The following is a 14,523-nucleotide window of genomic DNA, read 5'->3' on the forward strand; positions in this document are numbered from 1 at the left end:
AAGAGGGTAAAAAATATATTAACTCCTCTTACCAGACACAGCCAAGAAATCATGAATGGTGGTAATATCATCTACAGCATCTGTCAAGATCCGCACTTCTCTTTCCCAGGCATCCTTAAACACGTCCATGTTTTCTTGAGCGACCTTTGACCTAGGACGACTGGCAAGAATTCGAGCTGCATTGATTACCTAGAGGATACAAAAATTCAAAATTAATATTTTCATAAACACTTTTGCTATAAATGTACTATCTTTTAATATATCTATACAAAAGCATTTGCACTTTGTGACTGTACTCAATCCTTTTTTTTTTTTAAACAATTATACACAGACACATGTACAATAGAGCTCATTATCTTTATCTTGATGGGATAGAGGAAAATTTCCAAGGATAAGAGGTATTGAGGATTACATGAATACTGATAGAGAAAAGGGGTAGAACTTCCAAATTACTTTGAAATATCTATGGTTTTTCAAAAACTCATGTACTGTAAGTGTTTGAAATACTGAGGTTCAACTATAACAATAGTTGAGTTTTTAAAATTTAACCATAACCAACATACCTGTGGACAGAGACTTTCGAGTTCAGCTGCAGTCATTCTGACCATTTTCACACCTTCTGCATTGCTGGACATAGAACAGGCCAAGTTTGCTACCTGTGCACAGAGGTGAGGCATACGAATTAGTAGTGTTAAGAACAAACTGCTTTATGTGACAAAGTTACTTTTTAATCCTTTTTAACCTTACAAAAGTATCTGACATAATTTTTTTTTTTCTGCGAGCTAATGATACGTAGACTGTATATATTACAGTGCAAACATGAGTTTTATACCTCCACAAGTTTGTTGGCGTGGTCAGCAAACACCTGGGCATACTCCTCCACCCCCTTCTCATCCCCGGCCTTGGCAGCCTCTATCAGGACAAGGAGGGGCACGTTAGTCTCCAAGAAGGAGTCAGAAACATGATCCACCACTGCTTTTCTCAGCTATAAAAAAAAGAAAAGAAATTGATCCACATTACAGTATAAAAAAACTAGAAGAGTTCAAAGTTGATACATTTTCTTCTCCTTATATATATATGACCGGAGACAGTTCTTAGACTGCTGTGTTTTATGCTTATACCGTTTTATCATTGATCTCTGAGTATACATACCTGTCTCTTGAGGTCCTTTGTTTTACGTTCCATGTTATCTATGGCTCTCTGTAAATCTTCACTTCTCTCACTTCTTCCAGACTGCAAGCAAGTCAGATCAGAGTCATTAACTTTACACATTTTGTAAAGCATTTTTTTTTTTTATTACTTTATTGCCTATATAATTCCTAAGAAGGACAAATTTCTAGGAAAATCATTTTATTATTACAAAATTTGGCATTTTTAGAAATTTTCATTAAGATTAAGCTATGAACATGATGAAGTCAAACAGGCTTGGGGTCAATTACTTTGAAATGTAATTAATTACTTTCATATACATTGATAATTTTGTCAATTACTTGCAATTACAATTACATTGATTTTTTCAAATGTAATTAATTACTTTCAATTACTTTGACAAATGTAATTAAATACATTTCAATTACTTTGAGTTTTATTTTTATAAAAAAAAAAAAATAAAGATTTTTTTTAAAATAAGATTTTTTCTATAGCGATCGAATTTGAACTTTCATTCAGCGTTTTTGTTCTTGGGTATGATAGGGGTTCACACCTGGTCAAAATTAGACCTTTACCTTATAATGAGTGTGACACACTGTATAAACAAATAAAACATTATGAGACAATTAATTATTGTACAAACACAAGCCCATATGCTACACCAGTATGGTGTATGGCAAGATCTCTTTTGTTACTTTCTCAAGTCCATCTTTTTTTAAGGAAATAAATAATATCTATCACAATTCCATTCATTATTTTCTATCTTAAAATGAATAGAATACAGGTAAATCTAAAAGGGGATGTAGTTAGTCTAATTGCTGTAAAATAAATTAACTATCTAAACAATCATTGTTATTTGCAAGTGGGAATAGGGAGAACTGAGATTTATAAAACATTGGAATAAGTAATAAACCCACCAGTATAAAACTATGTATCAGTATAAGACATCTTTTTAAATATAAACTTTCATTTTGAAAAAAAAAGTAATTGAAATGTAATTGAAAAGTAATTGAAAATACATGACCCTTTTTGAAATGTATTTAAATACATTCAATTACTTGTAATTGAAGGCTCTCTCAAATACAAATTACTTCCAATTACTTTGAAAAATGTAATTAATTACACTCAATTACAATTACTTTATTCAATTACCCCATCCCTGAAGTCAAAATACAAACACTATTGACCTGAAAAAGCTGTGGATTGATACATTAAATACATGTAATATGAATAGGATATTCTAGCAAAGGTTTTCCTTCTGAAGGTCAGATATATAAAACACATCTAAATTTTGAATTGAATTCATGACATGCACATGCAATATGGGTAAATGGATATGTCTTAAATTATTTCTCTGAATATTGAAAAAGAAAGATGGGATGCAGCTTTTATCCATAATGAGCCACTTTTTCTTTATGAAACTTTCCCTAACAACTTTAATATCAACTCATTTAAAAATTTCTGAATGAAAAAAGAAAACATATGTACTTGTATTCACAGAACTACATATAATATCTTCATCTTTAGCTACATGCTTAACACATTTCATTCATTTCAAGGCAGTGACAATTTCACATGTCTAACTAAACATTCAAAGTTTTAACACAGTTGAATTCTCAATTAAAAACATTCCAAGTACAAGATTGTTAAAATAATTCTAGGTAACTCAATATAAAATTCAGGCAATTACATTGTATGCTCTCTCTTTTTAACAGCAAGTTTGTTAATGGAACTCTAAGGCAAAAGTTGACAAGATAGCTATGTTATTTATCATAACTTGTGTACAATATGGAAATGGGCAATACAATATTATTATAAATACAATCTATTGAAATTTCCTAGAGATGAAAAGATTTAAAAAACATTCCAGTGTTACCTGTACCTTGAAATTACTTGATTGTGGTTTCCTGCACTAAATTCATTTAGTAGAAGTATTTGTTTTAGATAAAGTTTATATTAGTGACTTCTAATTTGTGCTACCTCATGGAAATCTTCAATACATAAAGTTGCTCTTTATCATTGAAATGTTTCTCAAATGGCAGTCAATTATTTTCTTTGTTTCTTTATACTGTTTCAATAAGATGGTACATATACAGTTTAAATCAGATTTTTTAAATTATGCTGGAAGTTTTTCATGAACAATATTTGAAAAAAAGATTTTAATATAAACTATCACAAGACTAAGTTGAATACTGATCAATCATCTGTTTACTCTGATATTAAATAAGACAGCCATGTACTCACATTGTTCATGTACTCTGTTAACAGATCTTGTAAGGCCTGTCTGACGGCATTACACTCCTGTACGATCCTCTCCCTGCGATCGTCCCGCGTACACGAGGAGTCTGCCATTAGGGCAGCGCCACTGATGATGCTCTCTAGTCTTTCCTCTAACGAGGGCCGGGTCCTCACTTCATTGTACGTCAAGGGATCCATGATTATTTTTTGCTACAAAAAAATGATTATTTTATTTTTTCAACATCTGATGTATAATTTATTATGGATAATCATGGCAGTGAGACATATTTCTAAATGAGATTTCCCACCATTTGAACATGAAGTTTGATTACATGTATTCATAGAAAAATCTTGCTTAAATCTTTGTACAGTGAAACATGTTTGATAAACATGCACTGGAATACAAAATGGGTATCAGGTCGCAGTTTAAGAAAATAGAAAAGAATACTAAAATGGGAATGAAAATAAAGCTTGGAATTCACAGAGATTCTGATTATCCAGGTATTGCATTATACTGATATTACTTTATTGTTTTGTAGTGTTTCAGAATCGGAGGAAAAATACAATCGATTATCAAATCGAATCGGAAACACCGTTTCGATTCATAATCGAAAATAATCGGACATTTCTCATGAAAATTTAATAAAAAAATTGTTTGGCACATTTTTACCATCAATTCATCCAATGCTGAAGCCAGTTCCCCAGCTCCCTCATATGGGTGAGCATCAGAGGCCCCCGAGGCCTGGGCCACACCAGATATTGTGTTGACGGCATCCACAAGCTGTTGGTAGGCATAGTCTCGATTTGATTTGGCTGGAGCAAGTTCTGGATGCCTTACATAAGCCTGAAATAAAAACAGCATTGCTGAATGAACACAAATACAAATTGTCAATAAACTGCACAATAATGATTAAGTACATGTTATTATACACCTACAACTTGCTACAAGTACATCTCGAAATTATTATTTGTGAATGAACTCCTACATACATTGCCAAGAACATACACTGTAAATAAAGTACTTTATGCTTATTTAATGAATGATCCATACTTCTTGCAGATATACATGGATCTATGAAAGATTCTTACATCTTTGACAAACATCAGGTTTTCTTAATGGAAATTCCTATGAATGAACACCTACATTTCCTTCTATCAATTACACATGCAACATATCTGCCAGTGCTATTATTTACGAGCACTCTCTCCACCCATTAAGTACACTCAATACACATTTTCCCACAATAGAAACTCATTATTAGCTACCTTTGAAGTCGTCAGCAGCATCATGCTATTTTTCTTGAGGACAGCCCTAGCAGCAGCTAAATCGTCACGCCTTCTGGGGTCCTTTAGATCCTGAAAAAATAAAAGATTAACACAATTACTGATTAAACACACCTGTAGATAGCTGGAAATCATCTACTGAAAACACCTACTGGATGGTGCAATACTGTTATATTACCTCACTTAAAGGTCAACTTATGTCTATATTTCTTGTTAATGAAGACAGCATATGATAGTCATTTTCTCAAATGCTTAATCTAGCATGGGAATGCTTTCCTCTAAGTAATGTTGCATAACAATACACTTAAAAAATGCTAGAAAAGAATTATGCTTAATCCAGTGCTCTGAGAAAGTAGCAACTTTTCTTGGTACTCAGTGCTGCTTTAATAAACTAGAGGTCCTGTTAGCACTTATTTCAAACTGATACCACCTTCCTCATGTTTGCTGTGGGATATTTCAATTTATCTTTCTCATGGAAACATACTCTAGGAGGTGCAGATTTACACTATGTTATGAAGATTCTGTCAAAATTTCCTGACATTGCATTTTGTGGCAAAAGAATATTGTATACAGGGTTATTTTCGCCCCGTGTTATTTTCGCCCTCTTGCACTTGCTTACAATTTTGCCCCGTTTTAAATTCGCCCAGTCATAGTTCTGTTTAAGAAATCATGTTGTGTAATTTAAATTCGCCCTGTTTTAAATTCGCCCAATCAAGAAGAGGGTGAAAGGGGCGAAAATAAAACGGGGGCGAAAATTTCCCTGTATTCAGTAGTTACAGATAAGTGATTTCAACCACCCAATTTTATCAGAAATGGCAAAGTCAGTGTTTTCTTATGGAAACCCTAACACATCTGCCCTATAAAATACAGACTTTATGAAAATTTCATTGAATAACACTCAATAGTCAAAGAGGAGTTGCAGATAAGGGATACCCCAAAATGTGTTCAAGTGTTACAATGTACAGACTGAAATATGACTATATACGAGGGGCATTTCAAAAGTTCTGGCAACTGTTTCATAAAAGATTAACCGTTTTACGAAATTATTAAGTTTGATATCACTGGAAAGATCAGAAAAATATATACATATTGTGACGTCACGTTTTAATTTTTATAATAATGACTCCGAAAATGACGTCAGAATATAGAATGTTTAGCATACTGACCATAAAAATGACGTAACAAATTAAAATTTTCAAGACAACTCTTGCTCATTACTCGGATGCAAGCTAACGGATGCAAATGCCAGTTGGTGGAACGTTTACATAGACTACAATCTATCATATGGTATTTTATTTCGGAGATCTTCTTGTTCTGAAATGATTTTAGCGAATGTCAAACTTAGCATGGTTTTATCGAATCTCGCTCAAACTTTTGCGTATAAGAGACCTAAATGTGAGAAAAAGACAAAGTTGACAATCAAAGAAAAATAGGCGATCGTGTTACAAAATTTGATGGCATAAATTCGTCAGGTGTTTTAACCAGATTTGTGGTATCGATGAAAGCTTAAGAGTAGTTAAGTTTAGTGTGCCCCATATTTTGTCGTAAAATCCAAAATGGCGGCAGCGCAGTTGTAACCCAACCGTACCTCCACATATTCGCAAATTTTAATGTATGGAAAATAAATAAGACTTTACATGTCTGACTAACTTATATTCATTTTTGGATTCAAAAGTCAAAAGCAGTAGTAAGTTGTGGGGCGCCGAAGTTGAATTTGTATGAAAAAATAGGCACAGAATTAAGTCGGGGACACGATTTCGTACATTTTATTCGTAAACGGTAACAGTCCTGTTACTCAAAATATATTTCATGAAAACTGCATTAATATACTTCAGTTTAATACAGAACATGTTTTATTTCAAACAATGGAGAGCTTTATAAAAGACCGAAAATCCAACCGTATCATGTAAATAAAAATCTTAAATGAATGTTTATGATAGCATAACCGGACATAAACCGTGCTCGTAAACAAACCATACAATGAATAATGGAATTGCTGATAAACAGTATCATAGTCCTACTCTACCTCTTTGCAAATTAAAATTTTCTTTGAAATATTTTTTCAAATAAGCCTTTGGCAACACTTTAACGATTGTCTCATGTGGATAAAAACGCAACTTTTCAGTATGCTAAACATTCTATATTCTAACGTCATTTTCAGAGTTATTACGTCATAAAAATTATAAGGTGACGTCACAATATGTGTATATTTTTCTGATCTTTCCAATGACATCAAACTCTATAATTTCCGTAAAACGGTAACTTTTTATTAAACAGTTGCCAGAACTTTTGAAATGCCCCTCGTACAATGTATCTCCCTCTTTCCAAGTGGAACGTATGATAAATATAAATCTTTCCTGTCCTATCTGAGAGCTTATACTACATGTATTACAATATACTCTAATTATATTATCTAATTTTAATCATACTGTACCAATTGTATATGCCCCCTGAGGGTTCTTGACTGGTGAATAAACATAACTATTTTGTACATATTAACTGTGACATACATTCTGTCTTTGGGCAGCTCGCTGAGCTAGATCTACTAAGCTCTCTCCTAAATCTTTGAAGCTGGACATCAGCTCCTGCTGACTTGTGGCATTCCGTACTCTATCCAAGTCACCCTCAACCTGTTAACATGGTAAGGATTAAATAATCGGAAATCAGAAAATAAACATTTAAATTATATACAAATATACGTTTCATGAAAATACACGTAATATGAAAACTATTTCAACCTGTCAGACATAAATTACTAAGATTTCTTAGTGTATTAGTCTCTTAAAAGGAATATTCATAAATTTCAATGCATTCAAAATATGTATATATACTGATAGAACTTGAGTCTTAGCCTGGTTACCATTCTAAGAGATTTCAGCAAGAGATGAACATCCACCATATCAGCTAAGATCAGAAGTCTTGTGACGGCAGACAGGAGAGCTCTAGCGGCCCGTACCATGGCCCCCCGCTTAGACAGGGAACAGGGCTCAGCGGCAAACTCAGTAGAGGCATCCCTCATTACCTCCCCTGCAATATAAATACATAGATATAAACTCAGTAGAGGCATCCCTCATTACCTCCCCTACAATTCAAATACATAGATATAAACTCAGTAGAGGCATCCCTGTTGCCCAGGATAGAGGGGCCTGGAGGAATCTTGTTAGCGGCCTATGCCCCAAAAGGGGTAGCAGGCATAAGTAAGTAAGTAAGTAAGAGGCATCCCTCATTACCTCCCCTACAATACAAATACATATATAGAGGGGACTGAGTAGCTTTTTAAGAGCAGGTTCCCTAATTTGGGACAAACAAATCAGCTAGGTTATACATGGTGATGTCATTTACATGTAAGTTTATTCATGATTGTGGGGGCATACAATTTTCTTTAACTTTATGCATTAATACTTGACAAGCTTGCTTCTAAAATATACACAATTATCATTCATAATTTTATATGATCCTGGTTTAAATATTAGTTATTATGCATGGCATATACACAGAAATACCATCTTTATCAGTGATACATAAAGGGCAGTTAAGACCCTTCTCTGACTTTACGATTGACAAGCATATCAACTGTCAATTCCATACAAATGGCTATAAGTCACATTGTACTTACCAGTTTTCCTGACTTCGTCGACAGCTGCCATCATATCAGGCCTGATATCTGGGTTTTCATTGGCGATTTCCTCTCCTCTAGCGATGAAATTCTCTGTAGCTTTCTGAACAGCGGCACTCAAAACATGTGCCTTCTTTGACCTCCCTTTCTTTTTATTTGATGGACTTTTTTGATTAACTAGGGTTGTTACCTGTAAACATGGTAAATGAAAAGGTTTTATCAAAACTGGATGTTCCTGGATTATGAACATGATAAACTAAAAGAATGTATGAATATTTAATTCTGAACATAAACTTCCCTTCTTATAAAAAATTTCCCAAGTTCTCATACTCACTTTTTTTCATGTTGAGTCATGTGTATTAGACAAACTTTTTCATCAGAAAAATGTTCAAAAGAAGGGCATGCGTGTATTTCATTAGAACTAAATTTAACCTTTTTCAAACACTAAGTACTGATTTTACCAATATAACAGTTAAAGATTTTTGTAATATCAACAAAGTGTCAACTATACTGTACCTCTGTAAATTCTGACCATAACAACTAATCAGGGCTCGACATTACTTTTTTTCCTACTTGTCCATTCGGACAAGTGACAAAGACATTTACTTATCCGAATTTCAACTTCACTTGTCCGAAAATTTTTCAATAAATTTCAATAGTTTCAACTTGAAAATTAAAATAAAGTCCATTTATTTACACATGTCATGCGCTTGATTGATTCTTGATGTTACTGATAAATACAGCAGACACATAAAACGAAATTTAATTTAGGCTTTCTAAATAAATGTCCACAAGTGAACCTGTCAACATCAAACAATTCACACTTCAGTTCGTATCTTCCATGACTTTTCAGTAGTAGGCAATTAGTGAACTTCGATCCCGATCGAATGTGAACTCAATATTAATAATGACTATACATATCGGGATTGTAGTTTAGATTTTATGTACAGCTTCCGTCTTGAGACTACCGATTTAGCTCAATCGATTGGACTTAGCTTTCAACAGTCGTTCTTTTCATTATTTAGAGACCCCTTTACATTAAAATGCACTTGTCCAATCGGACAAGTGCCCAGCAATATTCACTTGTCCGTATTGGTACCGGACAAGTGTTAATGTCGAGCCCTGCTAATATGCATAGCAGTGAGAGAAATAACATAATACCTGTGTAACTAAAGGTTCCAGTGTCTTCTCCACAGACATTGTCCGGATCTCCAGATTTTTGGGGTCCCATTTCAACTGGAGGGACCCCACTGCAGGGGAACCAACACTCATGGCTCACTAGGGCTATTAAAGGGAGAAACAAGTGGTTGATAAAACAAATCAAAATCAATTCAGAAAGCATATAATGTAGATTTCTAAGAGGTGTGAGAATCAGACTATAATAATACATGTGCAATATTTCAGATCGATTATTCAAACAGAAAATGATAACCATAAATATTTTCATTCAACATGTGACAGTCCAGTCCAATACGAAAATTCGTAATATTACGAAAAAATGTAAGATTATGAAAAAGCGTAATATTACAAGTTATCTTAATATAAAACTTATATTACAATTTTTCGTAATGTAGTTAAATTACGAATACGCATAATTTAGCAGATTGTAAGAGACTATATTATGAGTTTTCGTAATCCAAGACAAATTCAAGCATTGAAAGAAATTGAGTGGTGGGAAACAAAATATGACGTCAGTAATTTATCAGATTCCACATCTACTGATAGCACACGGTCAGTTTGGTCAGTTACGCCTATCAGAAAGCAGGGAAATTCAAGAAGAAAGTACCGCCAGCGATGGGTGAGTCGACAATTTCTTTTATTATTCTTTTATAGGAATTTTCCCAAGGATAAGACCAATTTTCCAGTAAATTTCAATATTCGCTTAAGAATGTCGCATTGGTCTATATCACCCGAACTCCCTACTTTTCTTCCGAAGTCTACCCTAAAAATCACATCCTCGTCTCATAATACAACTGTTCGTGCAATTCTTATCGAAATACACAGAATTCAAATCTCAGTAAGAGTCGTACAAGTTATCGCCCGTGACATCTCGTAGTAAACGTCATACTTTGCTTCCCACCACTCAATTTCTTGCAATGCTTGAATTTGTCTTGGATTACGAAAACTCGTAATATAGTCTCTACAATCTGCTATATTACGCGTATTCGTAATTTAACTACATTACGAAAAAGTGTAATATAAGTGTTATATTACGATAACTTGTAATGTTACGCTTTCTCGTAATCTTACGTTTTTTCTTAATATTACGAATTTTCGTATTGGACTGGACTGTGTGATGTATCCCACTTCTTTCATCATGTTCACGTCAATGGTATCATAAAATTACATTTAGTCCTTGGATTTGAGTAAAATTTGTGTATTTTTTTCACTAGATTCTGTGTTTTGTGTTAACTATGCTAATGCTGCTTATAAACACTGTGTAATGTATACCATCAGATGATTACAAACGTACATTTCCACAAAGTTTTGCAGATTATTTCTATCAATCAACATAATACATAAAATATGCCATTCGAGAATATATCTACCATGAAAATGCATCTGAAAGGTTTACATAATTCTATCTGCTTTCATATTCATCAAAAATTCTTACCAGATATCTATACTTGTAGTATTTTTATGCACAACACACGACAGAAGAAATTCCAATTTAGTGACAACAATCTGAATCATAACTTCCGCTGTTCTATTTTACCCCCTATGTCATTTTCTTTTAATATTTCATTTCATTTCTCCATAGTTTGCAAAAATTAAATATACGTAAACTAATAATGCAGTACAACTCATTTTACTACTTTTGTTTTTCAAAAATAATATATTGCTGGTGGTAAAATCAGGAAAAAATAATTGCATTGTGGAATTTAATTAGAACAGCCAGGAATTTAAGTCACGTGACATTTCGGCCGTGTTCAAAGAAATACCTGTGTAAATCGGTCCCTGGGTGTACGCATTTCAAATATCTGTCCTTGGGTGTAATAATAAATGTGTGTCTTGACAATCTCGGTGTACCACTCAGAATTTTTATATATATATCAGTATAGATTTACATGATATGTGTTGTACAAAAAAAGAATTATTCATTTCTGATACATGTATGTTAGATGACAATCAGTATTTTTAGAAACATGTTTAATTTAATTAATACTGAATTATTTTTTTAACAATATTGTGTACAAAAATTTTACCAACTTTTACATTTGCAGAAAAAAAAACCTTTCAAAGTAGTTATTTGATGTTTGATTTAATTATTCATGTTATTAGTAAATTGATTTATTTTGAAACAAAAGTCATTGAAATGCTGACATTATGCAAAAATCAAACTTCATTAATTAATTGATGTACAGATCTACCATGTCTACATACAACTGTAAATTGATTTTTCAATTAGATTAAAATCAGACCCTCGATTCGCTCCTTTATTTAATCTTTTTTTAATTGTCTATACACACGTTGTATTTTTCCCCACACTTTAGTCAAGATTGAGTCATATATATGTGTATATAGGCCTCGACACCCACTTATGATGGGAAAAATGATATTCATTGAGTTTTCTCAATTGTAATTTCGTTTGATTTAATAAATTCTTAGGATAGGAACAAGCAATTTTGAAAAATTTGATAACTGATTATATTAAAGCTGTCCCCCTTTTTTATCACACAACTTTTTAATATTGAAACTGTTTATTGAAAGGAAAATTATTTGCTCCCCCACTAATGTAGTTGTAGTATAGTCAAAATTATAATTTAGATACATGTAGTTTTATGGGGGGGAATACTACAGATAGAAGTTCGAGGATCGACTCCCCCCCCCCCCCCCCCATTGGATTTTCGAGTGCGGACGTTTGGAAGCCCCTCCTGTTTTTCTAGATTTTTTCAGGTTACTGACTAGTTGATTTTTTTTTTAATCTCTGACTGCCCCCTTTTTTCAAAGACGAAGCTACGTACGTCCTTGCATCAGGGAAAAAAAACGAATAATTAAAATAATATATTATAATTTTGATCCATCTTTCCAAACTCCTGCAATCAATATCGCCTTGAATCAATCTAAGGAGGGCAATGGTGATACAAGTGTGAAGTAAGCGTTAGAGAACTAAAAATACTTTAATTTATCCTAACGCTAAAGATCGAGGAAAAGAATACTTCGAGCTTAACCTCTACCATTATAAAAAAAAAAATTGAAAAGATTTTATAAACTCTTATGATGACCCCGCCCTATAGATCTGATTGGGATCTGGATCTCTGAATCCACACAGCATATCGTCGGATTCCCACGGATGATGTCGTCTTGTGACGACATAACTGTCCTTCACTCATTAACAATTGAGAATTGTTAATTAGTGAAAGACACAACTGTCAATTTCTGCATGAGTGGTGATAAACCTTTTGAGCAATACTTTTGAGGGTTTAATATTACATGTACTTTATATTTTGAGATCTTTGTGAAAACGAAATCCTTGATTTTATCTAACTTGTAGAAGAATTATCTCTACATTGCATACTAAAGAGTTGTTATAGGGGGGGGGGGGGGGTTTGCAAGTGGTGTGATCTGCCCTTGGATCTAAATTGAAAGCTTCATTGTACACCTATTATAAAATCTGTCATCAAATCATGCGTTGTAAACATTTTTAAAGGTGGATATAATTAAATACACATTTTGTTGGAGTGTATTTTCTCCACTGAAGTATGTATAAACAGTAGTAATGTGTGTTCACAGGGACCTTTATAGGTCCCTGGTGTTCACTTATGGTTTTTTAACTTAAAAGGGGGGGGGGGGTAGTGCTACTATCACATATTGAGAATGAAATAAGTAAATTCAATATTTAGGCCTTTTTGGAAGACAAAATTCCAAGATTTTGCACTTGTTTCTTATTTATTGTGTGCATTTGAACAGACACATATAATAGATCATGCATTTGGAGAGTACTGCCTTGTTGAACTGCGTTGTGTATCATTGTTGGACGGTCCATTTATGGAATAAACCAACTGCGAGATTGGGAAACAAATTAGAAAAATCATTCCTTTAGTGTTGCATATCTATATACTGATATATACGATATGTTGTTCAAAAGAATGGGATAAAACTTGTAAATAAAATTTCTTAATTATTAGAAGGACACCCATTCATACAATTATAGAACAATCCAAGGAAAAGGCGCGAATGCTTACTATAAATAAGTAGTGACATTTGGCGCGAAAAGAGCAATTCACCCCTTTCGTCATTATATTCTGTTCGTGGAATATAAATGGACTGATCCAGTAGTATAGAAATGCAGAAAAAGGATACACGGACATGTTCAAACGATGAATTACAGTACATTGAATAATCTGTTCCATGTAAAAGAGTGAAGGAAGTAAACACTGCAGTATTCTGCACCAGTAATATCATTCTTTTTCTGAAAAATGTTTCTTTTAAAATGCAGGTAAAGAATTCCAATGTAATTCAGCTTGCACAAAATCTAGCTCTGTCGGATCATGCAAATATTAATCCTTATACAGTCTTACGCCGTAACGTCAGGCAATAATTTTAGTAAAAATTTTTGATTTTGCATTTTCCATACGTTTTTGGGAATTGTATCCACATCTGATTTACACCACTTTTCAAATCAATATATTATTGCATAGTCCTCTTGAAGTTTCTCCTTCGCTACTACACGGGAAATAATATTTAAGTGAGGAATAAAGAAAGAGGCTTGATAGAAAATTTACTGGAACCCGCTATGTATCTTTGTTTGTAAGGATTTTTATTATGAAGTTTTGGAATCCAATAAGGATATGGTAATTCAAATTCATTCTGGTTGTCAGGAATATTAAAAATATATTATAAAACTGACAAATGATTTTGAAGAATTCAATAACAATACAAACCGGAAGCAGAGCTAATACAGACCTCCAAAAACATGAGAACATGCGTCTTTGAGGAATAAGCATCTCCTACCGACAGGTCTTACCTCCCTTGTGCTCCTTGTATGACCGAGAAACGCGAAAAAAATCTGCAGAAAATTCAGTGTTTAAATAATAGCATTACAGTTAGTATGAAAAACATCAGTCAGCATTTACTTTTACATAATGATTCGATGTATTTACTGAGGTAATGACTAGATGCTATGGCGTAAAAGAAGTCGAACATGAGTTATCGTTCATATATCGAGTTATCGTTCATAAGATGCGTAATACGTCATCACTAGAGACCTATTCACTCGTACATGGAATATTCCA

The 14,523-nt window shown here is 33.3% G+C and overlaps 1 protein-coding gene across 1 annotated transcript; it reads right to left on the reverse strand.

The window, feature by feature from the left end:
* Window positions 1-18: 18 nt before the first annotated feature.
* On the reverse strand, window positions 19-10,990 carry LOC134268519 (catenin alpha-like). Its single transcript, XM_062750787.1, has 13 exons — window positions 10,902-10,990; window positions 9,449-9,571; window positions 8,288-8,477; window positions 7,532-7,698; window positions 7,182-7,301; window positions 4,654-4,743; window positions 4,058-4,231; window positions 3,394-3,597; window positions 3,026-3,061; window positions 1,153-1,233; window positions 833-985; window positions 564-656; window positions 19-189 (listed from the first exon to the last, which is right to left on the reverse strand). The coding sequence occupies exons 2-13, from the start codon at window positions 9,557-9,559 to the stop codon at window positions 19-21; spliced, it is 1,590 nt and encodes a 529-aa protein (XP_062606771.1). The 5' UTR covers window positions 9,560-9,571; window positions 10,902-10,990.
* Window positions 10,991-14,523: the final 3,533 nt, after the last annotated feature.

This window comes from Saccostrea cucullata, unplaced genomic scaffold (assembly GCF_032062105.1).
Source record: "Saccostrea cucullata isolate Sc308-1 unplaced genomic scaffold, CSIRO_AGI_Scuc_v1 ctg14071, whole genome shotgun sequence".
Classification (NCBI taxonomy): domain Eukaryota; kingdom Metazoa; phylum Mollusca; class Bivalvia; order Ostreida; family Ostreidae; genus Saccostrea; species Saccostrea cuccullata.